The sequence below is a fragment of the Marmota monax genome, unplaced genomic scaffold, assembly GCF_021218885.2.
Source record: "Marmota monax isolate L192 unplaced genomic scaffold, Marmota_monax_Labrador192_F-V1.1 WCK01_AAM20220418_F8-fsc00151, whole genome shotgun sequence".
In the NCBI taxonomy this organism is placed as follows: domain Eukaryota; kingdom Metazoa; phylum Chordata; class Mammalia; order Rodentia; family Sciuridae; genus Marmota; species Marmota monax.
Window position 1 is genome coordinate 2,921,501 of NW_026694226.1, and position 25,967 is coordinate 2,947,467.

At 42.8% G+C, this 25,967-nt stretch overlaps 1 protein-coding gene across 4 annotated transcripts; it reads left to right on the top strand.

Annotated features, from left to right (window-relative positions):
- The first annotated feature begins 876 nt into the window (after positions 1-876).
- Positions 877-25,114, top strand: Timeless (timeless circadian regulator). 4 transcript variants are annotated; one of them, XM_058586163.1, is made up of 31 exons: positions 914-973; positions 10,554-10,630; positions 12,073-12,234; positions 12,389-12,542; positions 12,660-12,774; positions 12,868-12,930; positions 13,183-13,284; positions 13,447-13,602; positions 13,842-13,975; positions 14,183-14,270; positions 14,526-14,702; positions 15,072-15,289; positions 15,761-15,864; positions 16,006-16,175; positions 17,875-18,009; positions 18,110-18,261; positions 19,113-19,210; positions 19,296-19,416; positions 19,527-19,728; positions 19,984-20,129; positions 21,255-21,340; positions 21,431-21,548; positions 21,636-21,718; positions 21,970-22,112; positions 22,309-22,486; positions 22,571-22,639; positions 22,757-22,875; positions 23,894-24,107; positions 24,223-24,336; positions 24,457-24,548; positions 24,975-25,114. In XM_058586163.1, exons 3-30 carry the CDS (start codon positions 12,138-12,140, stop codon positions 24,528-24,530), a joined length of 3,630 nt encoding a protein of 1,209 aa, XP_058442146.1. In that variant the 5' UTR covers positions 914-973; positions 10,554-10,630; positions 12,073-12,137; the 3' UTR covers positions 24,531-24,548; positions 24,975-25,114. The 4 variants fall into 4 exon arrangements, with proteins under 4 accessions (XP_046322748.1, XP_058442146.1, XP_046322749.1 ...); XM_046466793.2 differs by having other exon boundaries at positions 24,457-25,114; XM_046466792.1 differs by lacking the exon at positions 10,554-10,630 and having other exon boundaries at positions 877-973; positions 24,457-25,114.
- Positions 25,115-25,967: the final 853 nt, after the last annotated feature.

A 25,967-nucleotide genomic window follows, 5' to 3' on the forward strand; every position in this document is an offset into this window, starting at 1 on the left:
AACCTAAATAGCAGGTGGGCGAGCCTAGAATCTAGAAAAATTAGGCAGCTTAAGGAGTCCATTTGACATGCCCTGGCAGATGGAACTTAAGCCCCAAAATTATTTCTTAAAGGCAAAACAGGAAATTTTTTGCCTTGAGAAACATAGGGGAAGGAGTCTGACAAGAAGAGAGAGGCTTTGACTTTCGGAGATTTAGCTTATTCAAAACAAATCAAAACACTCTCCAAATGGAATCTTTCTGCTTTTATCACTACTAGCTCCATAGTCTTTTTTTCTTTTTGTATGTATCTTTTCAATTTTCTCTCATCTGTCCTTTCATCTCATAGCTAACCCTCCCTCATAACCCAGAAACTCATTCCTTGTATTCAAATGAGTAATACTTCAGGAGATAACCTTTCTTTTCAGCCCCATCTTCTTTCAATTCATTGGCAAAATACACTGTATCAGCAGAGGCTGGAAGAGATCCTCAACTGAATAATGAATATTTATTGTTGATTTCTTCCTTTTATAAGCCTCTTGTATACTTGTTAGACTTATGCCTACAGTATGACAGACAACTTTAATTTCGGCGGGTACCTCCACTTCCTCCCAAATAAAATGTAACTTTTCCAACTAACCCTGATGACTTTGGAATAGTCCACTTGACCGAAGGGGAAAATGTGAATTTATCTCTAATCTGAACTTGGTTATTATTATAATTCAGCAGACTATTCATAGCGTTGTGACTTTTAGGTCAATGTAGGGAACATATTCGGATAAAACAGTCCTTTTATTCGCTTCCCTTTTCCTTACTTCGTCACCAACCATTCCCTTCTCCCCCATTCGCTCGGAGTCAGTGGACCAGCCCGCCTCGCCCCGCCCCGCGCCCCAAGCAGGCGGGGACCGGTCTCCTGTGCCTGGTGGCGGGAAATGTTGTAGTCCAGCGCCTGAGGGCAGCTGGGTCTGAGAGGCTCCGGAGGACCCGCGAGAGCGGGTGAGTGTGTGTGGCAAAAGGGTTCTGGGTGGACTGAGGTCCTCTCGAAATCGCGGGGACAGGCTTGGGAGGCGCCGAGTCCCAGTTCCCGCCATCGGGTTTAAAGGCCGAGGGCTGGACGCGTCTCTAACCGCGCACGCGCATTCCTACCCTGCGCCTTCTCGGGCTCGCCTCCGCGGTTCCAGGCGCGGTGTTGAACTCTCACTGCACCCCTCCCACGCTGCTTTGCACACCTTGGGGTCCCAGTGGATGGGACTGTGATGAGTAGGGGCTTGGAGCCCTGAAAGTAGAGCAGAAGGTTCTTTTGGGTTTTCACTTCGGAACTCCACATCCGGTTCAGACTCGAAGAAACGTGAGAGGCCTGATGGTCATCAGGGGTCGGAGTTCACAGGCCGCTTGATTTAAATCTCGAATTTTTTAAAAAGAATGAATTACGTTCCCTCTCCCTTTTATCCTGGGTGGAAAGTTTAAGTAAGATACGGCCTCTACTCGGGTTTGTCAACCAGACCTTTTGTCACTAATTAAGCTCCATCTCTTGAGTCTCTCTCTCTCTCTCCCAATTGTTTATTCTGCCTTTCATACTGACACCAGTACCTTTAAAAAAAAAAAAAGTTAAACTTGTTGTTTAACGTTAACTTTAAGGCTCCGTTTTGGCCATTCACAGGAGTAAATTCTTAGGTGGCATAAGGGGCCTTTCATAATCTGTTTCTAACCTTCTCAGCCTCATTTTCTAAAAACATGACATTTATGTCTTGCACTTGACTCACAGTCACAGGGAAAGGGTGTATCTGCATTATACACTTTCATACCTAGTATCTATGATCCTCCTGTGACCTCTTCTTGGAAGTTATTGTTGTTTTTCGGCCACATAACTTGTCTTGTCCCTCTGAAATTCAGTTTATCCAGCCTTCCCACACCAAGCTGATCACTTTCTCCCTTGTGTCCATGAAATATTGTATCTCCCTTTACTATCAGTGGCTCTGAACTCAATAAAATGTTACTGAGCCCCTCATCTGTACTATGCAGTGTACTCAGCGTCAAGTATGTAGAGATGCATAGGACAGAATTCCTGCCCTTGAGGAATTCATTTTGGTAGCAAAAACATAGAAGTGAGAGTCTTCTGCATTACAGTGACAGAGTTCCTTATTTCCTTACTCCTCTCACTCCTCACTCAAATACTATCCTATATATCCTAATGCCTCCAAATCTCCAGTTGCATCCTCAACTTTAGACTTGTCTACTTAAGTTTAGTAAAGCATTTATTGAGCACCTACATTGTGCTAGTCATGATGATTCCTGAGATCAAGGAGTTAACATTTTAGTGGGGCTTGGTGATGCATTCCTACATTAAGGCATGAAGATCACAAGTTCAAAACCAGCCTGGGCAATGTAGCAAGGCTCTGTCCTAAAATAAAAAAATTTTTAAAAAGGGCTAGGGATGTGTAGCCCAGTGGTAAAGAGCCTCTGGATACAACTCCCAAAAGTTTACATTTAGTGCAGTTGTTAACAGCAGATTAAATTAAAATCACCTGAGGAGCATTTTCGAAATATTTTTGCCCAAGCCACACCTGGAAATTTTGATCTCATAACCAGGCTCTGAAAATTCAAAGATGAATAAGAAACAATTCCTGTCCTCAGGGAATCTGAGGCTAGTGGAAGGAGACAGACACAGACATTTTAAACGAATATAAACTATTATATGAGAGACTAACAGAGGTGCAAGTGCCATGATGGAATTCTATATATGGCACAAAAGAGAAAAGAGGTTCCTTTTATATGGAGAAGCCAGGAAGAATTGCCATTTGGGCCATTTCAAAAGAGAATTCAATAAGTTGAGGGTGTGATAGTATACTCTGATTATTCCACTACTGGGCACGCTGAAGTGGGAGGGATTACAAGTTCCAGGCCAGCCTGGGCAATTTAGCCAGACTTGGTCTTAGAAAAAAGAGAGAATTTGACAGACTCTAGGTTGATGGAAGGGTGTTCTGGATATACGAATAACTTGAGCAAGAAGCTTGAAAGATAACTGCTGGGATATCATGAAGAACTTTGTGTTGTGGACATGAAGAACTTTGTGTTGAGGGTCATCAAAACTTTAGTTTTTTTATAGTAGTGCATGTTAATGGTAAACAATTCCAATAGTATCAACATGAAAGAAATTTTTTTCTAACTCTAGATCTCCCATTTATTCCCAGAGGTGTTGCTATGAAGTTTCTTCCCCTTTTCTTTTCCTTTTTTAAATTTTCTTTTTTGGTACTGGGGATTGAACCCAGGGGCGCTTAGCCACTGAGCTCCCCAGCCCTTTTTTATATTTTATTTAGAGACAGAGTCTTGCTGAGTTGGCCAGGGCCTTGCTGAATTGCTGAGGCTGGCTTTGAACTTTCGATCCTCCTGCCTCATCCTCCAGAGCCACTGGGATTACAGGCATGTGGGGTCTTTTTTTTTTTTTTTTTTTTTTTTGAGATAGGTTCTTGATAAATTGCAGAGACTGTCCTTGAATTTATGGCCCTGCCTTGGCTTCCCAGGGAGCTGGAATTCTGGCATAGTCACTTTACCCAGCTCTTCTCTTTTGTTTCTTTCTGTTTTTTTTTTTTTTTTTAAATCCTTTTTGTTTTTTTCTATCCTTTTCTTTCTTTGTTTTTCTTATTTATTTATTTACTTACTTACTTATCGTCTCTTCTTTTCTTGGGATCACTCCATGTTAACCAGGCTGGCCTTAAATTCTTGGACTCACAAAATCCTCCTGCCTCAGCCTCTTGAACAGCTAGAATTACAGGCGAGCACCACCACAACTACCTGAAGTTTCTTATGTATCCACTGAAGGTTTTATTTTGTTTTTGTGCTAGGGTTGACCTCATGCTTGCTAACCACATACATGCTGTACTATTGAGCTACACCCCTAACCCTATTTGAAGGGTTTTTTTAAAAATATTTTTTAATTTTTTTTTATTTGAAGGGTTTTAAGTAGGGTGGGTCATATGGCCAAATCAAGTAACAATCTTGTGGCTAGATTTAAGGGAAAGGATCAGACAGAAAGAGATTAGGAAGCAGTTGAGTAATCTAAGCAAGAGACATACAGACTTGAGTTAGTAGCAGTGTGGAAAGGCAGGGTATATAGAGGAGCTTAAGGAAATTAAGGAGAGATGGAAGTATCCAAGGTGATACCTAGGTGTAAGTGCCATGATGGAATTCTGTATATGGCACAAAAGAGAAAAGAGGTTCCTTTTATATGGAGAAGCCAGGTGATACCTAGATCCAAAACAGAAGTGAAGATGACTTATGGGGAAAATGAGTTTAGTTTTGGACATGTTGAATTTAAGATGTCCTTGAGACATAAAAGTAGAGGATGCTATTTTTGAGTCCGTTTAACATTTGAGATTAGTGCCTTGGGAACTTAGAAGGGCCAGGGATACAGATTGGCTGGCTACTGACTTGTATAGTAGTTGAAGCAGGGGGCATGGATAAGTTTGCCCAAGGAAGCTATGTAGAGAGAAAAAAGAAGACTGAAGATGTAGGCCAATGGAGCATGAACTCTTCAGGATGGGAGGGGGCCAAAGGAAGGTATGTTTTATGTTGGATTCCCTCCTCCTTGCTTAAATTAGAAGAATTTTGAGCAACTCATAATATGTGGGCGTGGGGCTGATATAAAGGAAAAGTTGGAAATAATTGAGAAATGAGAATCAAATAAGGGACAGGAGATAATTGATCAAGATAACAAATGAAGGGCTTAGATTAGAAGCAAAGATGTTAGGGTAGGTAAGTGAAATATGTTTTTAGGCGTGGTAGGGGGAGTTGAGAGTTCTTGTCTGATGGCCTTAATTGTTCCTAAGAGGAAAGGGACAGAGACACCAGCTGAGAGGCATGGGGAGCAGTGGGGTAAAGTGCTTAAGAATGATGGTGAAAATTAGAAATAGCTGTCCCCTGGGAAAGAAGTGAGAAAGTGACCGGACTGAGTCCTGCTCAGGTTGGATGCTGTACATTTGTCACGTATTGTACAGGGTGGTGTGGTTTTCTCCAGCAAATCTGAGTCTAGATTTGACTCAAAAGAATGTAGTAGAAAACAGTTGTTGCTTTGAGTTTGTGATTTTTGCAGAGAGTGTGCAGTGAAAGGAAGAGATTAAGGCCACACAGGAGAGTGGCTGAACTGTTTGACATGCAGTGATTGTAGGATATATGTTTCTCTGTTTTAATCATTTTGTTTTCCAACTCGGAAATCTTCAGCAGTGCCAGTTATGGTGGTACACGCCTATAATCCCAGCAATTCAGGAGGTTGAGGCAGGAAGATTGCATAGTCCAGGCCAACCTCAACAACTTATTGAGACACTTCGCAACTTCTATCCTGTCTCAAAATAAAAAGAACCAGGGATGTAGCCCAGTGATAAGTTCTTCTGCATTCAATGCCCAGTACAAAGAAAGAAAGAAAGAAATCTTCAGTGGCTCCCTTATTTGTTTATTCTAAATTTTTGAATTGATGAACAAGGCAAGATTTTCCCAAAAGCCAATTCTAACCCCCTTCCAATGCTTTCCTGAGACTTATCTATCCACAGTGGTTCCTTTGGGTTTTATTGTTGTTGTTGTTATTGTTGTTTGTTTGTTTAATATTTTTTTATGTGGTGCCGAGGACCCGAGCTCAGGGCCTCACACATGCCAGGCAAGCACTCTACCACAGCCCTAGCCTGGTTCCTTTGTTTTTGCTCTGGCAGTTCTCCATCTCCTCTTCTTGGCTTCCTGAATCCTTGTGCTGCAACCTTCAAAATCTCAGTTTTAATCACACTTCCAGTGACAATCTCCGTGGTCACTTTACCTTGAAAGAGTCCTAGTTTTCCATTTTTTTCCCCCCGTATCACTTATTTAGAGCCTATACTGCCTTATCTCTTACTTTCCCCCCACCCCAGTAGTATTGAACCCAGGGATGCTTTACCACTGAGCTACACTTCTAACCCTTTTTTTTTTTTTAATTTTTAAATTTTGAGATAAAGTCTTGCTAAGTTGCCAAGGCTGGCCTTGAACTTGTGATACTCCTGCCTCAGTCTGCCAGACTGCTGGGTTGTGCCACTACCCTTAGCAACCTTTTTTCTTACTTTGTTTCTTCTATATTGTGTAGTTTTCCATTCTGTAAATAAATTTCTTGAGCAGTGTCTCTCCACCTGCATGGCATTATCTTTTGCCTAGAAGGCACTTCATTTAGAATCTTACAGAAGGAGAGGAAATTAATATTTTGGGGTTGTCACACCAGGTGCAGTGGCATACACCTGTAATCCCAGCAGCCAGGGAGGCTAAGGTAGGAGGATTGCAAGTTTGAGGCCAGTTTTGGTAATTTATCAAGGCCTTAAGCAACTTAGTGAGATTCTGTCTCAAAAAATGAGGGGCTGGGGATGTGGCTTAAGTGGTAGTGCGCTGGCCTGGCATGCGTGAGAGGCTGGGTTCGATCCTTAGCACCACATAAAAATAAATAAAGATATTGTGTCCACCTAAAAGAAAAACGTAAATATTAAAAAAAAAAAAAAAAAGAAAAGGGCTGGGGATGTAGCTCAGTGATAAAGCCTCCCTGGGTTCAATTCCCAGTACTCGCTGGGGTACTCACTTGATACTTATCACTGGGTAGTATGGTTAATATCACTGCTTCTCAAAACTATCTTGGTAAGGCGCTAGGCAGATTTTTCCTTCAAGCTGTTGCAGATCAATACTCTAAAGTTCTTTTAGGGGCTAGAGAAGTGGCTCGGTGGCACTCAATCCCTAGTACCAATAAATACATAAAAACACTTCTATAGAATACAATTACTAGAAAAATAAAATGGAAAAAAAGATATGTAGAATACAGGCTTTTTAGATTATTAATTTAATTTATTTGAACATAAAACTAAGTCAGTCAAATTGTTCTTAGAAACCCTAAATGCTAGTGCTTTCTTTCTTTTCTTTTCTTTTTCTTTTTTTTTTTTTTTTTTTTTTGATACCTGGGGTTGAAGCCGGAGGTGTTTAACCACTGAGCTCTTTTACTTTTTGAGATAGGGCCTTGCTAAATTGCTGAGGCTGGCTGAATTCAGAATCCACCCTTCTCAGTCTTCTGATTTACTGGGATTATAGGTGTGCGCCGGGCGAGTGATTTGTTCTTAAAGTGTCTTGATGAAGACTACCAGCAGTTGTGGATGGGGAGTAGTGTGAACTGCACTGTTTTACATGACCATATTTAAAATTTATGAGGGTGGGTATTTTTATTGTTTTTTCATTTTACTGAGAAGGAAAGTAAGGTTTGGGTTAAGTCAGAAATGCTAACTGCCTTCCCAAGCGTATTAATTCTCAGTGAGTGCTTGGAACAGGGTTGGTTTGGGACAGAGTACTTTGTTTTATTTTGTTTTCAAAAAGTAAGTTAATTTTCTTGGGGCTGGGGTTGTGGCTCAGTGGTAGAGCACTCGCCTGGCATGTGGGAGGCCCTGGGTTCTATCCTTAGCATCACATAAAAAAATAAAATAAACATATTGTGTGCAACTACAACTAAAAAATAAATATTTTAAAAAGTAATTTAATTTTCTCTTTGAATTGTAAATGTATTTAATATTTATCCGTTTTTCCTTTTATTTTTTGCATTCTGAGGCCTAGAACTATTAATTTCAGATCAATAATGCTTTATCTGAATTGCTTGATACTTAGTTGAGTGGGGAAAGTAACTAACATTTTTTTAAATATCCAGATCCATTGGGTCTAAGGTGTTTGATAAAGTTCCCATCTCATCTATGATGAAATATGAAAGTAAAGACAATATAAATGAGGTTTTTCATAAAGTCAAATTAGTTAAATTCAAAGGGCTTGAATTTATCCTGAGACTTTGTCCTTAGCTTTTTGGTATTAAAACACTGAAAACAGAATAATTGTGTGGAGAGTTGTTTATAATAGCTATATTGAAATATAATTAGCATACTATAAAATTTATTTATTTATTTAGTTGTAGATGGAAAGAATACCTTTGTTTTATTTATTTAGTTTCTTATGTGGTGCTGAAAATCAAACTCGGTTCCTCACACATGCTAGGCAAGTGCTCACTACTGAGCTACAACCACAGCCCTAAAATTCATTGTTTTAACCTTGTTTTTAATATATTCATAGTTGTACAATCTTTACTATTTAACATCAGAACATTTTCATCATGCCTAAAACAAACCCTATGCTTATTAGTAGTTATTCTTCATTCCCTTTTGTCCCTGGCAACCAATAATCTATTTCTATTTTTATAGTTTTTCTCATTCTGGACATTAATATAAATGGATTCATATAAAATGTAACCTTTTGGGGGCTGGGGTTGTGGCTCAGTGGTAGAGTGGGAGGCCCTGGGTTTGATCCTCAGCACCACATAAAAATAAAATAAAGATATTGTGTCTATCTACAACTAAAAAATAAAAATAAATTTAAAAAAAGATTTAAGTCTGCACTTAAAAAAAACAACGTAACCTTTTGTGTTTGACTCTTTTTTTTTTTTTTTTTTTTTTGGTACCAGGAATTGAACCAAGGGGCATTCGACTACTGAGCCATATACCCAACCCTATTTTGTATTTTACTTAGAGACAGGGTCTTACTGAGTTGCTTAGTGCCTCACTTTTGCTGAGGGTGGCTTTGAACTCTTGATCCTCCTGCCTCAGCCTCCTGAGCTGCTGGGATTACAGGTGTGTGCCACTGCGCCTGGCATTTCCAGCCCTTTTCATTTTGAGATAGGGTTTCATTGAGTTTATTCGGGCCTTGCTAAGTTGCTGAAGCTGGCTTTGAACCTGAGATCCTGCTGCCTCAGCCTCCTGAACCACTGGAATTATAGGTGTGCATTACTGCACCCATTGGAGGAGTGACATTTGAGCTGGATCTCAAGGGTCACATAGGCTCATAACTTTTGGAGATAAGGAAGAAAGGAGAAGAGACCTCCAGGATAGGGAATAAGCCCTGAGCAGGATTGTATGTCTTGGAACATGTATGTTTGTGGCGTTCCCGATAGCTAGAGGAGACAATGAAGCCATGGATCTGAGTAGAATTGTTTTGGCTGGGTATGTGTGATATTGGTATAATGTCAATAGTCAGATTATTCATAATTCAGGAGAGGAAGGTGAAGCCAGACAGATTGAGTGAGTAGCAAGAGAATGCTGGGTACAATAACATACACCCATAATTCCAGTGACTCGGGAGGCAGAGGCCCAAGGATTGCAATTTAGAGACCAGCCTCAGCAATTTAGTGAGGCCCTAAGCAACTTAGTGAGACCCTGTCTCAAAGTAAAAAAATTAAAAAGGGCTGGAGATACAGCTCAGTGTTAAAGTACCCTTGGCTTCAATCCCCGGTACAAAAGAGAGAACAAACTTACTTTTCCTTCTGAGAAGGAAGGGAGGAAGGAAGGGAGGGAGGGAGGAAGGAAGGAAGGAAAGAAAGGGTATGAACCCCTAAGTTTTCTGTCAGTTGCTAATTTTTTAAATACTATTTGTACCAGAGAGGACTAAAACTCCTGTTGAAAGCTCTTTTATCCCAGTTCTAAAGAATGGCCCAAATTGGGAGCCCCTGGCTTGGGAGCTTTACAATAGGTCCTCTGACCCATTTCTTGTACTTTGCCTATTACACTCAGAACTGCAGGGGATTAGAACCAGAAGTCCTAGCTTTCTTATATACCCTCTTGCTTTCTATCTGCCAAGATTGCTTTGTCCCTATGTCCTTTTTTTTCTCCCAGAAATGGTGGTTGTTACCACCTCTGTTGTTTTTGCCTTTCAGGTAAAGTGATATATGGGAAGCAGAGGTTTGAGTGCTCTGCTGGGGCTGTATTTTGCAAATATTGAATCCTTATTTAGAATTGGTCTACAGTGGAGGAACCAAGATAAAGAGGGAGGGTAGTGGGCTGCGGCTATAGGTCTCAGTTGATAGAGTGCTTGCCTCGCATGCACAAAGCTTTGGGTTCAATCCCCAGCACCGCAAAAAAAAAAAAAAAAAGCGGGAGGGTAGCTGGGAGGACTGTGTAAAACAAAGCCCAGACATGGCTTTGTCTTTATTGTTAGAAGACTATCATTTCACACCTTTCAGAGCCAGATTTTGTGATGCCCTTTCATGAGGAGAACGTGTTGACTTGCCTCTTTATAGCTCTAATGTCTGTTTTTTTTGGTTTTGGTTTTTTGGATTCTGGAGATTTAACCCAGAGGTGTTTTACCACTGAGCTACATTCCATACCTTTTTGTTCTTATTTTGAGACAGGCTCTTACTAAGTTGCTTAGGGCCTTGCTGGCCTTGAACTTGTGATCCTCTGTCTCAGCCTCCCAAGCTACTGGGCTTACAAGTATGTGCCACTGCACCTGGTTTGTTTGGGTTTGTGTGTGTGTGTGTGTGTGTGTGTGCGCGCGCGCGCGCATGCTGGGAATCTAATCCAGGGCCTTATGCATGCTATGCAAGTGCTGTACCATTGAGCTGCACCCCCAGTTCTGTTCTCTCTTTGTCAGCTTCCTAGGCTATGGATTGAAGAGAGCAGACAGGGAAGCCCTTCCATCTGGGTGCATGTGTGTGTGCATGCATGCATGTATGGGTATGCACATAGAGTCAGGGATCTTATATATTGAACCTCTTCTTCAGGGCCCAGGCCTCAGAGTTTTTAGTCTCTGAGACTAAATGGGAAAGAGAAGTCTCCTTTCCGTCCTCCTGGTCACTCAGTGAGTATTTTAATGGTTTCTTATATTGCTAGACTGAGCAGTCAGAAAGTAGGTTACCACTGGGTGGGGGTGGAAGGATAGTAGGCAACCTGAAGTAGACCAATTACATAAATGCAGAGAGATAACATCAGACATTAAACCTTAGTGCTTTGGAAATTCACTACCCATTTCCTGCCAAGGAACAGAAGTGAAGTCGGTGTCTAGAGGTAGGTATGGGAGCCAGGAAAGGTCTTTCTAGAGGTTGCCATTAAGGGCAGAGAGCAGTGCAGCTGAAGGTGCCCTAGAGGACTGGATTGATTAGTATTCCTGATTTTCCACAGGAGCAGGGTAAAGAATATTATGTGTTCGTGTGCATCTGTCTTATTAATGTCCAGTTCCGAGTGCCAAGTATTCTGGATCTGTGCCTATTTAACTATCTGAGGGTTTAAAAATCTGAATAAAAAGGAATAAGCTTCAGAAAAAAGGAAGTGATTTTTCTTCTTTTTTCTTTCTTTCTTTTTTTTTTTTTTTTAATTGGGGATTTAACCCAGGGATGTTTTGCCATTGAGCTGCATCCCCAGATCTTTCTATTTTTTATTTTAAGACGATTTCACTAAGTAGTTTAGGTCCTCACTAAGTAGCTTAGGTCCTCACTTAGTTACTGAGGCTGGCCTTGAACTTTTGATCCTCCTGCTTCAGCCTCCTGAATTGCTTCGGTTACAGGTATGCACCACTGTCCCAGGCTCTGGAGATATTCTAGGGAGTGTGCTGGTTCCTATTCACTCCTTTTCCTTCCCATTCTGTTAGGCTCTGACTTCAACTAAGATTACCAAGTGAGTAACTTTGGGAGGAGAGTGAAGGAACTTTGATTTCCACATTCCCAGTGCCTGAGACGGCCAAGGGCTTCTAGGATGTATCATATACCAAGTAGGCTCACTGTGTAGTCAGAGCTGGGTTTTCTTAATTCTTGTACATGTCAAAGCTGTGACTATGTACAGAAGAGTTAAGAAAGATGAGGGTCCAGTCTGACCATTTGAGCTCTCTAAGGGTAAAAATTTCAGAGCCGATGTCCTTCTCTAGTCATTTTTTCCTGTGAAGTTGTTTAAACTCTTAGACTGTTTCTACAGTTTTAGATCCAGGTTAGAGTATGGGGCAGGTGCTTAATTCATAGGCTCCAGCCTCTTTGTCTTTATCAAATAATAGCCTTAATTTAAAGCTTTCCCTGAAGGGTTGCTCTGTAACTCAGTGGCACCACATTTGCTTAGCATGTGCCAGGCCCTGGGTTCAATCCCTGGCACCAAAAAAAAAAAAAAAGCCTGAGACTGGGAGAAGTACATTTGGTTCTGACCAAAATGAGGCATTTGGGGATCTTGCTCAAATATTCTGACCATTATTGCCCTGTCCTGTTCCTCTCTGTTCTTCACAGAGAGGATGCTGCATTCATTTTTTTCTTGTCTCTGCAGGTCTCTCCATTTTTGTCTCCTCTGTCTCTATTATCCTTACTTCTCCTTTGGTGGTCTTCTGATGTATGGACTTGTACATGATGAACTGTGAACTTCTAGCCACGTGTAGTGCCCTTGGGTACTTGGAGGGAGACATTTATCACAAAGAACCAGATTGTTTAGGTGAGTACCTTTTTGAGGAGTCAGATTTTTTTAAAAAAAATTGCTTGAATTGAGGTGGTCTGTTGAATTTCTCAAGCTATAAGTATGAAAAGCATATGGGCCTGGGTGGAACTTTGTCCAGTTTTTGAGGTATGTGTTTATTCTGTCTCTGAAGAGAGTGTGAAGGATTTGATCCGGTACTTGAGGCATGAAGATGAGACGAGAGATGTGCGGCAGCAGCTAGGAGCATTCCAGATAATGCAGAGTGACCTCTTACCCATTCTTACCCAGCACCACAAGGATAAGCCTCTCTTTGATGCTGTTATCAGGTTCATTCCCTAGCTTTTTTTTTAATCACATGCCAGCATTTGTATTTAAGCTGATAGGTTTTGGTGCTTGTTCCTGGCAAGGAAGCCTAATGACTTCTTCCTTCATTGTCTCCCCAGACTGATGGTAAACTTGACACAACCAGCCTTGCTCTGTTTTAGCAGTGTGCCTAAGGAGCCCAGCATGCGCCACCACTTTATACAGGTGCTCACTTATCTACAGGCCTACAAAGAGGTGAGATAGTCCTTCAGAGTCCCTGGGGCAGATTGTGGTGCAGTAGGGGAAGAAGGTACAGACACTATGTGAGATCTGTTCACTGTTCCACAGGCCTTCGCCAATGAGAAGACTTTTGGAATCCTCAGTGAAACCTTGTATGAGCTGCTGCAACTGGTGAGTGTTTGCTCTGTAGGAGCCCCTGGGACCATTATCAGAGGTGAAGATGCTGAAACTGGAGGTGTGATCCTAGTTGTTGGGGATATGATCGTCTACTCCATAGTCTCTGACTGCCTCAGGACTGTTTTAATCTTTCTTTTCTTTCTTTTTTATTCTGATTCTCTTCTGTACCTTGGTCCTCCAGCCCTGGTGGATACCACCTGCCTTCCACATGGAGTCTCTTCTTCTAACTCTCCTCCTTCTGACTAGGGCTGGGAGGAACGACAGGAGGAAGACAACTTGCTGATTGAGCGGATCCTACTGCTGGTCAGAAATATTCTCCATGTTCCAGCTGACTTTGACCAAGAGAAGGTGAGGGTCAGGTGGTCTAAGTTAGATTGAACTGCCCTTTTTGGGCTTTTCTGCATCTGACAAGTCTACGGGAAGAACCTTGGCAAAGAAATCAGGTGCAGAGCTTCCAGGAAGAGCTGTGGAACTGAATGCCCTTTCTTCCTCTCATCTCTCATTGCTCAGAGGATCGATGATGATGCCAGTGTCCATGACCAGCTTCTCTGGGCTATTCACCTTAGTGGCCTGGATGACCTTCTCCTCTTTTTGGCCAGCTCACCTGCCGAGCAACAGTGGAGCCTGCATGTACTAGAGATTGTCTCCCTTATGTTTCGTGATCAGGTAAGACCCAGGCCTATTGTCCTTTTGCACAGGCACTTTTCTGCTACATGGTCAGCATTGCTTTTATAGTAATGGCTGAATTATCTAGGGAAATTAGCAATGGATAGAGTAGCTGTGTCTTCAATATAGAGTCCCATCACCAGTCCTGTTTTGATCATTCTTTCCATCCTTATCAGGAGTGAACTCAGGATAAGAAATGACTGTCCTTCTGACTCTTTTCCTGCTTCTTCCAAATGTAGAACCCTGAGCAGCTGGCAGGAGTAGGGCAGGGACGCTTAGCTCAGGAGCGGAGCATAGATGTGGCAGAACTGGAGGTGTTGCGCCAACGAGAGATGGCGGAGAAAAAGACTCGAGCCCTCCAACGAGGCAACAGGTAGGTGACTGAGAGCTGCTCTATCTGTGTTCCTGTCCTGTGGCAAGGAATGCTGAGCACTTGGGGGCCAGATCTAAGACACTGGAGACTGAATAACATTTTACAGCTTTAACTCATTTTGAGCTGCTGATGAAAGAGAGTGAAACAAAGCTTCCAGAGAATTGAAAAATCTCTCTGGCCTCCCTTGTTGCTGCTGTTCCCCTGTAGGCATTCTCGATTTGGGGGCTCCTACATTGTCCAAGGGTTGAAATCCATTGGGGAGAGGGACCTCATCTTTCACAAAGGCCTTCACAATGTAAGTATTTGCACATTTGGAATGGGAACACTGGAGTTGCAGGGCCTAAGAATGACCATCTGTGGATTTAAAGCATCTCCATTCTTAGCCTTAGAAAGTTGGTGACAGCAGAAGTAGAGCCTCTGGCATTAGCCACATTGTCTTTACTGAAGTCTTCACAGAAAACTTTCTAATAAGAGTTTCTTCTGAGGAAATTGCAGTACCAGGGATATGGAAAGAGCTGTGATACATCTAATCCCTGCCCCACACCCCCAGCTTCGAAACTACAGTTCAGATTTGGGAAAGCAGCCCCGAAGGGTGCCCAGACGTCGCCGGGCTGCCCAGGAGCTGTCCATTCAGCGCCGCTCTGCCCTCAATGTGAGACTCTTCCTCAGAGACTTCTGCTCTGAGTTCCTGGAGAACTGTTATAACCGGCTTATGGGTTTGGTAAAGGTGAGAGTCTGGGAAAGATATGGAGGCCATCAGGGATGGAATAGAGAGGTGATGGTGCCAGTGAGGGTAAGAAGGGCAACCCAGGTAGGCACCTGTGGGAGGCTGTCCCTGGAGTTTATAGTGGGAAGGAGATAGTGTGCACCTGAGAGATGGTGACGATGCAGAGGGAGTGGGTTATTAGCATGACAAGAAGGGCTTGTAGAATTGACCCAGAGGAAGGGGAGGAGGACATGGGGAGAAGAGAGAATTGGAATTTGTGGATCCTAGAGAAATATTATAGTGGTGTCCACGATCTACCCCATCATCAGGCCAGGAAGAAGGTGGAAGCCCTGGGATAATGGTGATCTTTTTTTTTTTTTTTTATGTTAGGATCACCTGCTTCGAGAGAAAGCTCAGCAACATGATGAGACCTACTATATGTGGGCCTTGGCTTTCTTTATGGCCTTCAATCGAGCTGCCTCCTTTCAGCCAGGGTTGGTTTCAGAGACCCTCAGTGTCCGTACCTTCCATTTCATTGAGCAGAACCTCACCAACTACTATGAGATGATGCTGACTGACCGCAAGGAAGCCTCCTCCTGGGCACGACGGTGAGAGGGATAATATTGGGATCACAGTGAACATCTAGGTCTGGGTGAGAGTCCGAATACACACACATGCACATACACACACACACACACATTTTTTCTTTTGGTATCCAGAATTGAAACCAGGGTTAATTAACTACTGAGCCATATCTCCAGACTTTTGTTTTTGTTTTTGTTTTGTTTTGTTTTCTGTTTTATTTAGAAATAGGGCCTCACTAAGTTCCTCAGGCTGGCTTTGAATTTGCCATCCTCCTGCCTCAGCCTCCCAAGTCTATAGTATCATAGGCATGTGCTACCATGCCCAGTGAACACCTAGATTGTGGATGGCACCTTTTCCTAATACAGGGTGAGGTGGTCAGGCTGGGAAGCAAGCACTAGTGAGGTCATGTTTTGGGTGGCACTTTAGGCAGGTTGATGTTTTCATGAGACAGTGCCCTAAGTTGTCCTCCATTTTTCTTTGTCTTTAACTCATAGGATGCACCTGGCTCTCAAAGCCTATCAGGAACTTCTGGCCACAGTGAATGAGATGGACATGTCTCCAGAAGAGGCTGTGAAAGAGAGCAGCCGCATCATCAAGAGTGAGGCCCTGGCCCAATCCCTAATCCCAGCCTTCCCATCTTTGACTAGAATCTTATTCCTCACTGTTCCAACTTTATCCATCTTTTCTTTTCTAAGTTTCCAGACCAGTCCTTCCATTCCTTTCTCTTCCCCACTCCTAGACAACATTTTCTATGTGATGGAGTATCGAGAACTATTCCTGGCACTCTTTCGAAAGTTTGATGAGAGATGCCAGCCCCGCTCCTTCCTTCGTGACTTGGTGGAAACCACCCACCTCTTCCTCAAGATGTTGGAACGGTTTTGTCGGAACCGTGGGAACCTGATGGTGCAGGTACTGGGCAGTGGCAGGATGTGTAAAGAGCTGTGTGGGAGGGTGAAGGACAGAGGGGGCTTTCTCCTTGCATTTTATGTAGCTTAAGCTGGTCTGTTAGAGCTACTCTGAAATAAGAAGGCAGGAGGCTTGTGTTGCCCATGTGAATCTACCATGGTTTCCTTTTCCCATTAGATTTTTTTCCTGGTTTACCATAAATATCTTAGTTCATTCAGGAAACTTTTTGTGAACACCTACTAAGTGCTAGGCACATAAACTTATAAGAGTTTAATGATTATGGGACTGGGGTTGTGACTCAGCAGTAGAGCTCTCACCTAGTACATGTGAGGTACTTGGTTCAATCCTCAGTGCCACATAAAAATAAAATAAAGATATTGTGTCCACCTACAACTAAAAACTATATTGGAAAACAAAACAACATGTTTTGTACAGAACCTTCCTATAATTCTAGTTGCTACAGTTTAAAATTCTATCAGAACTGGACTTGAAAGGGGTAGCAATACCAATGAGACTTTGCTAAAAGGTATTTTTACACTTAGGGCTCTGTGGTATTATCAGTAATAATGGTGCTATAATTTATCCAGCATTTACTGTATGTTAAACACTGCTAAGGTTTTCATGTAATCCCCACAACAGCGTTAGAATACATGTACACAGTGGTCCAAGATTGTGTGAGTAAAGAACTGTTATTGATACCCAAATGTAGATGGCTAGACTCTAGAGCTCATGTTCCTACCTTTAGTGTGTTTGATTATAAGTTTCTTTTCTTTTTTCTTGTTTGGTACCAGGAATTGAACCCAGAGACACTTAACCACTAAGCCACATTCCCAGCCCTTTTTATTTATTTTGAGATAGGGTCTTGTTAAGTTGCTTAGGGCCTCACTAAATTGCTGAGTCTGGCATTGAACTCACAATCCTCCTACCTCAGTCCCCTGAGCCACTGGGATTACAGGCATGCACCAACTCACACGGCTGATTATAAGTTTCTTTTTTTTTTTTTTTTTTTTTTAAAGATAGAGTGAGAGAGGGAGGGAGAGAGAGAAAGAATTTTTTTTAATATTTATTTTTTCGTTTTCGGCGGACACAGCATCTTTATTTGCACGTGGTGCTGAGGATCGAACCCGGGCCGCACGCAGGCCAGGCGAGCGCGCTACCGCTTGAGCCACATCCCCAGCCCTATAAGTTTCTTGAATGGAGTGGGAGCCTCAAGGGCCCTCCAATCCATTCATCCTATTTGACTTCTGAGAGCTCACACAAAAGACTGGTTCACAGTTGTGACCTGAGGGAACAGAATTTGGGGGTTGACTCACTCTCTTTCTAAGAGAAAAAAATGATGGGCTTTATTTTTATGTATCTTGCTTAATCCTCATAACAAATCTATTCATCCTTTAGATTTTTCCTTAGGATATCACTGCTTTTGGCAAACTCTCCTACTCCAAGAAATAGGCATTTTATGCTCATCCACATTATAGCTCTTATCCATTCCGTAAGGTATTTCTTGTTTACTTGCCTTTCTCTAGAGTATGAGCTCCTTGGGGGAGGACACGTATTGTTTACTATGGCTTCCATTGCCTATGAGCAGCACATAATAGGCACTAGGCACTTTGAACATTCACTTAGTTTTGTAATAGAGAAGACATTCATGGGAAAAAGACTTTCTTAGTGCTCCTGCTATTTTCATGCAGTTCTTTCCCCATAGAACAAACGAAAGAAGAGAAAGAAGAAAAAGAAGGTTCTAGACCAGGCTGTTGCTTCTGGGAATGTTCCACATAGCCCAGAGGAGCTGGAGACTATGTGGCTGATCCTGGCTGAGCAGCTGCAGTGTTGTACCCAGGTAGGTGGTTGCAGAAGCTCTATCTTTTTAAAGACTAGTGCTCTGGGTAGACAGTCTGGGTTTTCTTCCCCCTTTGTTCCCACACATTATCTATCTATAGGATCCTGAACTCAATGTAGAATCCATGGTTCCCTTTGATGCGGCCTCAGAAGTGCCAGTGGAAGAGCAGCGAGCAGAAGCCATGGTGCGGATACAAGACTGTCTCCTTTCTGGTCGGGCCCCACAGGCCCTGGCTCTATTGAGATCTGCCCGGTAAGAGCCCTGCCCACCCATCCTCCTGGACTTTAGGGGCATGAGGAGGCCTTCACTATAGTACAGGGTTCTTGGTCTTCAGAAAAGAGAAATTCTGTCTGTGTCTCTGTATTGAACAGTGACTGGGGAACTTTGATGGGCTTATTTGAGTATATTATTTGTTGAGAAATAACAAAAAGCATAGTTAATTGGGGGAAAAAATAAAGATAATTTTATCCAAAAATAACTGTCATTAACTTTTTTTTTTTTTTTGGTGGTGCTGGAGCCATCAATATTTTCATGACCAACTTTCTGGAGTTCATTATGTTAGACATTATCTATATCATATACATATATATCTTCTTCTACAAAAATAATGAAATATTATATGTTCTGATTTACATCTTTTTTTTCCCCCTGTACTGGGAATTGAACTCAGGGATTCTATACCACTGAACTTCATCCCCAACCCTTTTTATTTCTTTTTTACTTTTGATTTATATTCTTGAATTTGCAATCTCCTGCCTCAGCCTCCCAAGTACTACTACTACACCTGCCTTTTTAACTTCTTAATATATTTTGAACATTAATTCTCATCAGATATGTTTCTGTAATTGTCAATGACTTTCAAACACCATCGTGTAATATGTACATTTGCTCAACTAAGTGTCAGCATTTAGATTGTTTGCATTTGTTCTTACATGATTTTCTTGCAATGCAACTTACAAGGAAAATTTCCATAAAGTCTGTTACTCTTAGGTAACAGTTTGCATTATCTTTCTGGCTTATAAATAAGGTAAGACTAAATTCTTCTGCTTCTAATTACAACTCAGATTTCCTATAATTAAGGCCTTTTTCTGTCTGTGCTCCAGAGAAGTGTGGCCAGAAGGAGATGTATTTGGCTCTCAAAACATTTCCCCTGAGGAAGAGATGCAGTTGCTGAAACAAATCCTCTCTGCTCCACTGCCCCGTGAGTCTCCATTCCTTCACAACCCTCTTTTTCTACCTGTGCTCCAGCACTAGCATAACAGAGACCTGTAATCCTCACTATATAGGACAGCAGGGGCCAGAGGAAAGAGGAATAGAGGAAGAGGAGGAAGAGGAGGAGGAGGAGGAGGAGTTGCAAGTCGTCCAGGTGTCAGAGAAAGAGTTTAACTTCCTGGACTACCTGAAACGGTCTGGGCCCAGAGGGCTGAGTTGGTCCCAGGATGGTGTGATTGTACAGCTGTTAGAATGAGCAGTGTCTTTCTAATTCTGACTTCCTTTCCCTCATTGTTTTGGTGCAGCTTTGCATGTTCAACTGTTGTGCGAGCCTATGTAATGCTGCTTCAGAGCTACCAGCAGAATAGTGCCCACACTAATCACTGTGTGGTCAAGATGCTGCACCGGCTGGCCCATGATCTCAAGATGGAAGCCCTGCTTTTCCAGCTCTCAGTCTTTTGCCTCTTTAATCGTCTGCTTAGTGACCCTGCTGCTGGAGCCTACAAAGTGAGGGACTGCCAAGAACTGGAGTTCTTGATCATATATAAATGATCTTCAGGAGATAAGGAAGCTGAGGTGTCAATAGCTGGGAGATGAGAACACAGTAAAGAAGCCAGCAGGCAGATTGAGGGGGCTGTACGGGGAAGGATAGAAGAGTCTGAGTGAGAAGGGGCAGCTGGGAACTGGAAAGAAAACACCCAGGGGGCCAGGTCTATGTATCCATTTGGGCTGAAGCATCATAGCAGCTTTACTCTCCTATAGGAGCTAGTAACTTTTGCCAAGTACATTCTGGGCAAGTTCTTTGCACTGGCTGCAGTCAACCAGAAAGCCTTTGTGGAGCTTCTGTTCTGGAAGAACACAGCTGTGGTTCGAGAGATGACTGAGGGCTATGGTTCCCTGGATGACAGGTGAGCTTAGGGATTGGGAAGGATGGGCAGTAGGGGAGGGTGCAGAATCACAGAAGTTCAGAGCTGGAAGAACTTGCAGGCAAATAATTAAAAAATTAATTAATTAATTAATTAATTAAAAAAAAAAAAAAAGAACTTGCAGGCCATTTGGTCTGTTTCTTTACCTTCCAGAGGTAAAGATCAGAAGATGAAATGCTTTACCTAGGACCAGGGGCTGGAGCCTGACTTCTGTCTGCTCTAGTTTTCTGCTCCATCATCAGACTTTATAAAGGTGGTTGCTGAAGGAAGTAAGGTGGCCCACCAGGAGCCCTCTCCCAAAATGTGCTGGGAAAGGCTATAGACATAGCTCAGTGGTAGGGCACTTGCCTCTCATACGTGAAGTTCTGAGTTCAGTCCCCTATACTGCCAAAAAAGAAAGAAAAGTGCTGAGATAAGAATTCACATAAATGTTTGTTCCCTTTTCTTTAGTATATTACCCCTCTGCTTTCACGCTGCTCATTTTCCCATACTACTATTAGTACTTGTAATGTCAGATTCCAAGGGAAAATCTGAGTTTGACTTTTGTTTTTTGTTGTTGTATTAGCACTGGAGATTGAACCCAGGGGTGCTTGACCACTGAACTATATCTCTATCCCTTTTAATTATTTCACTTTGAGATGGGTCTTGCTAAGTTGCTGAGGCTGGCCTCAAACTTGCAAACCTCCTGCCTCAGCCTCCCAAGTCACTGAGATCATAGACATATGCCACCACACACAGCTGTTGTTATTGTTGTTTTTGGTACTTGGGGATTGAAGCCAAGGGTACTTTACCACTGATCTTTGATACCTTGACCTTTTTTAAAATTTTGAGACAGGGTCTTGCTAAGTGGCCAAGATTGGCCTTAAAATTTTTATCCTGCCTCAGCCTCCTGAGTAGTTGGAATTACAGGCATGCACCACTGTACCTAGCCTCTTTGGATTCTTAAGTGGAAGGAAAATGAGGAGAAGGAAGCACATATTAGTCCTCTGCTAGGTGGAACACTTCATGCTACCTGCCTCACCCTTTCAGAACTGATAGGGAGGATCTTTGGTCTCCTTTTTGGGGGCCAACGATCTATTTCGCTCTCTCTCCTCTTTCCCCATTCAGGTCTTCCAGTCGCAGAGGCCCTGTGTGGAGTCCTGAGGAAGAAGCTCAGCTTCGAGAATTATACCTTGCCCATAAGGATGTGGAAGGTATGAGGCCTTAAGATCTGAAGTGTTTATGAGGATAGAAGTCTGAGCATGAGGAACCCTCTTTACTGCCTCATACCTTCTTCACTTCAGGTCAGGATGTGGTAGAAGCCATCTTGGCACACCTGAATACTGTTCCAAGAACACGAAAGCAGGTCATCCACCACCTGGTACGGCTGGGACTAGCTGATAGTGTCAAAGATTTCCAAAGGTAGGCATATGCTCTGGAGGGAACTGGGATGGAAATTCCTCAGTTCATTCCCTGGCCTCCTCTTCCAATGACAACCTCCCTAAACAGAAAAGGAACCAATATTGTATTGTGGACAGAAGATCAGGAGCTGGAGCTGCAACGGCTTTTTGAGGAGTTCCAGGATTCAGATGGTGAGAGAGGTGGATGCTCAGGGAACCTTATGAGATGAGAACTAATCTGTCCACTTATTTATTCCCTGCCTCCTAATCCCAAGGGAAGTTTATCAGATTCCTTATGTTGACTTCCTCTAAGTGTCATTTTAAGGTGAATTGATTTAGTCTCTTTCTAGAGACCTCTGATTTCCTTTACTAAGACCTCAGATATCCTTAACTAATCCTTTCCCCCATTTGTTCTAGAGTATTCACACATTCCCTCTCTGTAGATGTCCTTGGTCATATCATGAAGAATATAACAGCCAAACGCTCACGGGCTCGAATAGTGGATAAACTTCTGGCTCTGGGGCTGGTAGCTGAGAGGCGGGAGTTGTACAAGAAACGGAGGAAGAAATTGGTGCCCTCCAACATGGTAACAGTCTTACCCTGGCTCTCCCATCCCAAGCCCACTCCCTTTGAAGTGCTCCCTGGAAGTTACCCACCAAGATTCTTCCAGCCTCAAGCTATTTTGACTAGGTCCTTCCAACAGGGTGGTCAGGAACCAGAAAATGCCACTGAAATGTGGTGTTTCTTTTTTCACAATCTCCTATCCCCTTGATGAATTTCAGCCCAAAGATGAGGGGTCCCTGCAAGATTTTTGTCAGGAAGATCTTCAAGATGAGGAACCCTTGCCAGAGGAAGAGAATGAGGAGGATGAAGAGAAAGAGGAAAGCTTGGATGCAGAACAAGACCAAGGTGGCTCATTTCTTTCAACTGAAAACCTTGGTCAAGGCCTACATCAAGAAGGTAAGGAGCTTAGTTGGGAGAAATGTCTCAAATGGAGGGTTGGGATGGGGGTAGGGACCAAATATGTTTCCCTTTCGCTCTTAGGCTTTTCTGCTCCCCTCCTATGGCTCCACAACTGCCTGATTCGAGCAGCAGATGATCGGGAAGAAGATGGTGAGTGAACAGATGACGATTTTAGGACTAGAGCACTGGAAGCCACTGGACCTGCATGTGGGATGGAGGCAGTTTTTTCCTAGCATCTTTACCATGTGACTATTGGCTCTGTTCTAGGCTGCTCCCAGGCAGCTCCACTGGTACCACTGACAGAAGAAAATGAGGAAGCAATGGAAAATGAACAGTTTCAGCAGTTACTGTACAAGCTAGGGATCCGGCCACCTGTCTCTGGTCAGGCAAGTACACCAGTCACAGTGTCAGCCAGTTATCCTCTCTGTGTTTCTCATTGCCCTTGTCATTTCGGAACAAGATTCCTGTAGCAGCTATTTCTGTTGATCCACAACTTCCAAATGGCACACCAACCTTTGCAGGCCCCCGTGACCATTCCACCCACACAGTTACTTCACATTGTAGTCATCCTGGATTACTTTTCATCCTTACATGGTAGGTTTTTCTATACTTCTCTAAACAGTTGACAATGCCAGTCCCTCTGTTGAAAGTCCAACCACACACAAAGATATATACACACGTGCACACATACACACACAACCCATCTTCCTGTTGAATCTCAACCCTTTCTTCAAGAGTCAGCTCAAAGCAGGAGCTGAGGCAAGAGGATCATGAGTTGAAGGCTAGGCTCTGCAACTTAGCAAGACCCTATCTAAAAAATAAAAAATGATAAAGACTAGGGGTATAACTCAGTAGTAAAGTACACTTGGGTTCAATCCTTAGTATCACCCCCACCCCCAGGAAAAAGCTCAATTTTCACTTCCTCAGAAAAGCAGTCCTTATCAGTCCTTAGTATAGAAAAACCTACCATTTAAGGATGGAAAGTAATCCAGGATGACTACAATGTGAAGTCATTCAATCCTTTCAATCCCTGAAGCAAAAATAATCACTTTGGCCACTGAAATTTGTTCATTCCCTCATAGAGCCCAATCCAATGGTATTATAGCACATTCATTCTTTCTCCCATTAGGTTGTGAGTTCCTTGAGAGCAAGGACCATACCTGGTTCACCTTTCAGTCATCAGGAGCCATTCATTAATTCAGTTAACAACTGTATTTACTGGGAATGTCATAATATAGCAGGCACTATGCTAGACACTATATATATATATGATAAGTAGAGTTCACAACTTTTCTGAATCTTTACCAATGTACTGTCATATTTATTCAATGAATAACAATAATCTGTTGAATGGAGTCTAGTCCTTTTACTTTGCAGTCATGTTTGACCTCTGGTGCCCTGTAGGAAACTTTCTGGCGAATCCCAGCCAAACTGAGCCCTACTCAGCTCCGGAGAGCGGCATCTGCTTTGGGTCAACCAGAGAAGGAGGAGAAGCTGCAGCCAGAACTAGAACCAAGAGACCTTGGAGAGCAAGGCTCCAGTGAGGAGCACCAAGCAGAAGCCCTGAGAGCCCTCTTGTTGGCCCGCAAAAAGAAAGTAGACCTTGCGCCCTCAGAGGGTAGTAGTACAACAGCTCTTCTACTAAGCACTTACTTCATGCCAGCCATGTTGGGCTAGAAGGCTGATAAGATATTTTGAACAGGTCCAGTTCCCTAATTTTGTGCCTCTTACAGTAACTTCAGAGGAAGGAACTCCTGGTGGGAAAGAGCAGCTAAAGATAGCAACCAAGAAGCGACACCTGCTGGACAGTGATGAGGAACAGGAGGAAGACGAGGGTAGAAGCAAAGGTAGGGAGTCTGACTGGGACCTGCTTTTTCTTCAAATACCTAACTTCAGCCTGAAGACAAACTGTAACACCTGCCTGATCCTTTAACATATGTCCTCCCTCCTCCCTGTCATTCCCATAGCACCAGAGATGGGAGCGCCAATACTCCAAAAGAAGAAACGGTTTCTGATTGAAGATGAAGATGAGAGTGACTGAAGAGCCAGAAGCCTAGGGGTAGAGATAGATTTGGTTTTATATGGTGAATTCAAGTCATAATTTGGAGGTCCCAGAATCTCCTCTTATGGACGCAGCAGGGTCACGGACCCTTCCACAGATTTAGGGCCCAGGCATTTTTAGGCAGCAATGTTGGATGGACCATTCTGTAGTCAGTCCTTGCTTCTGTCAGCTTTATTCAGTGTAGCCCAACAGCTCTCTGAAGACTTACTGTTCTGGGAACCATATCCTTTGGTGACTAGAGCCCCTTAGCAAATCGGAGGAGTAAGTGAATTATAGAAGGCACCTTGGACCCTCTCGTTGGTCTGTTCCTTTTCCGCTGGAAGTGGACCACAACTTCCAGATAGGAAGCTTTAGGACAGTGTCTGGGGGTTTCACATCCTTTTTAGAAGGCATTGGATTCCCTTGTTCTCATTTTCTTTCCAGAGATTATTCCCTGAACACCAGATTGAGCCTAATTCCTGCCATTGAGGTAGAATTGGATGCAGTGCTTTGAAGATAATGAATATACTTGATTTATGTTTGGTATTAAATTAAACATGTAGAATTAAAAATTGTTGATCTTAGTCTGACTTGTCAATCTGTCTGAGTTTCCCAGCCATCCACTTTCTGTGTTTTTGGAAGAACTTTAAAATGGTAGAATTAAGACACCATCTGCCTTCCCTTTCTCCTTCTTCCCCTCTTCCTCTATATAAGACACAGAGAATGTTTGCACCTCATGATCCTTCTGGATTCAGTAGCATGTGCCTATATTCCTATCTGTTCTGGAGGCTGAGACAGGAGGATTGATTTAATCCAGGAGTTTGAGGCCAACCAAGGCAATTTTGACCCCTGTCTTAAAAAAAAAAAAAATTCTTCATTTAGGGTAGATTTTAGGGTGACAATGTGTGCAGTAGAAATAAGCAAGAGCCACACAGAAAAAGCCAATTCTTCAGCATGAAGCAGTGGAGAGGACAGTGACTAAGCAAGAAAAAGATGGATGAGCCAATGTCATGTCCTTAACTAGTCTTAGAAATGGTCTGTTTCCAACTGAGCTAGGGGGAAGGTGAGATTCAGAAAATGTCCATTCAGATCACAGAGTGTTCAAGGTAAAGGATATATCTTTTAACGTTTTTGTTTGTTTCTTGTAGTGTTAGGGATTGAGCCCAGGGATGATTTGCCACTGAGATACATTTCCAGCCCTTTTTATTTTTTATTTTTATTTATGATACCAGAAATTGAACCCAGGGATGCTTAACCACTGAATCACATCCCCAACCCTTTCTATTTTTTTATTTTGAGATGGAGTCTTGCTCAGTTTCTTTGGGGCCTTGCTAAGTTGCTTGAGGCTGGCCTTGAACTTGTGATCCTTCTGCCTCAGCCTTCTAAGTCACTGGGATTACAGGCAAGAGCCACTACACCTGATCCTTTTTATTTTTT

Bases quoted from the DNA above. Each gene is read 5' to 3' on its own strand.
- Timeless (XM_046466792.1), top strand. From the start codon at position 12,138: ATGGACTTGTACATGATGAACTGTGAACTTCTAGCCACGTGTAGTGCC. The intron at 13,976-14,182 runs GTAGGTGACTGA...GTTCCCCTGTAG, and splicing joins GCCCTCCAACGAGGCAACAG to GCATTCTCGATTTGGGGGCT. The intron at 19,417-19,526 runs GTCTGGGCCCAG...GTTTTGGTGCAG, and splicing joins TTCCTGGACTACCTGAAACG to CTTTGCATGTTCAACTGTTG.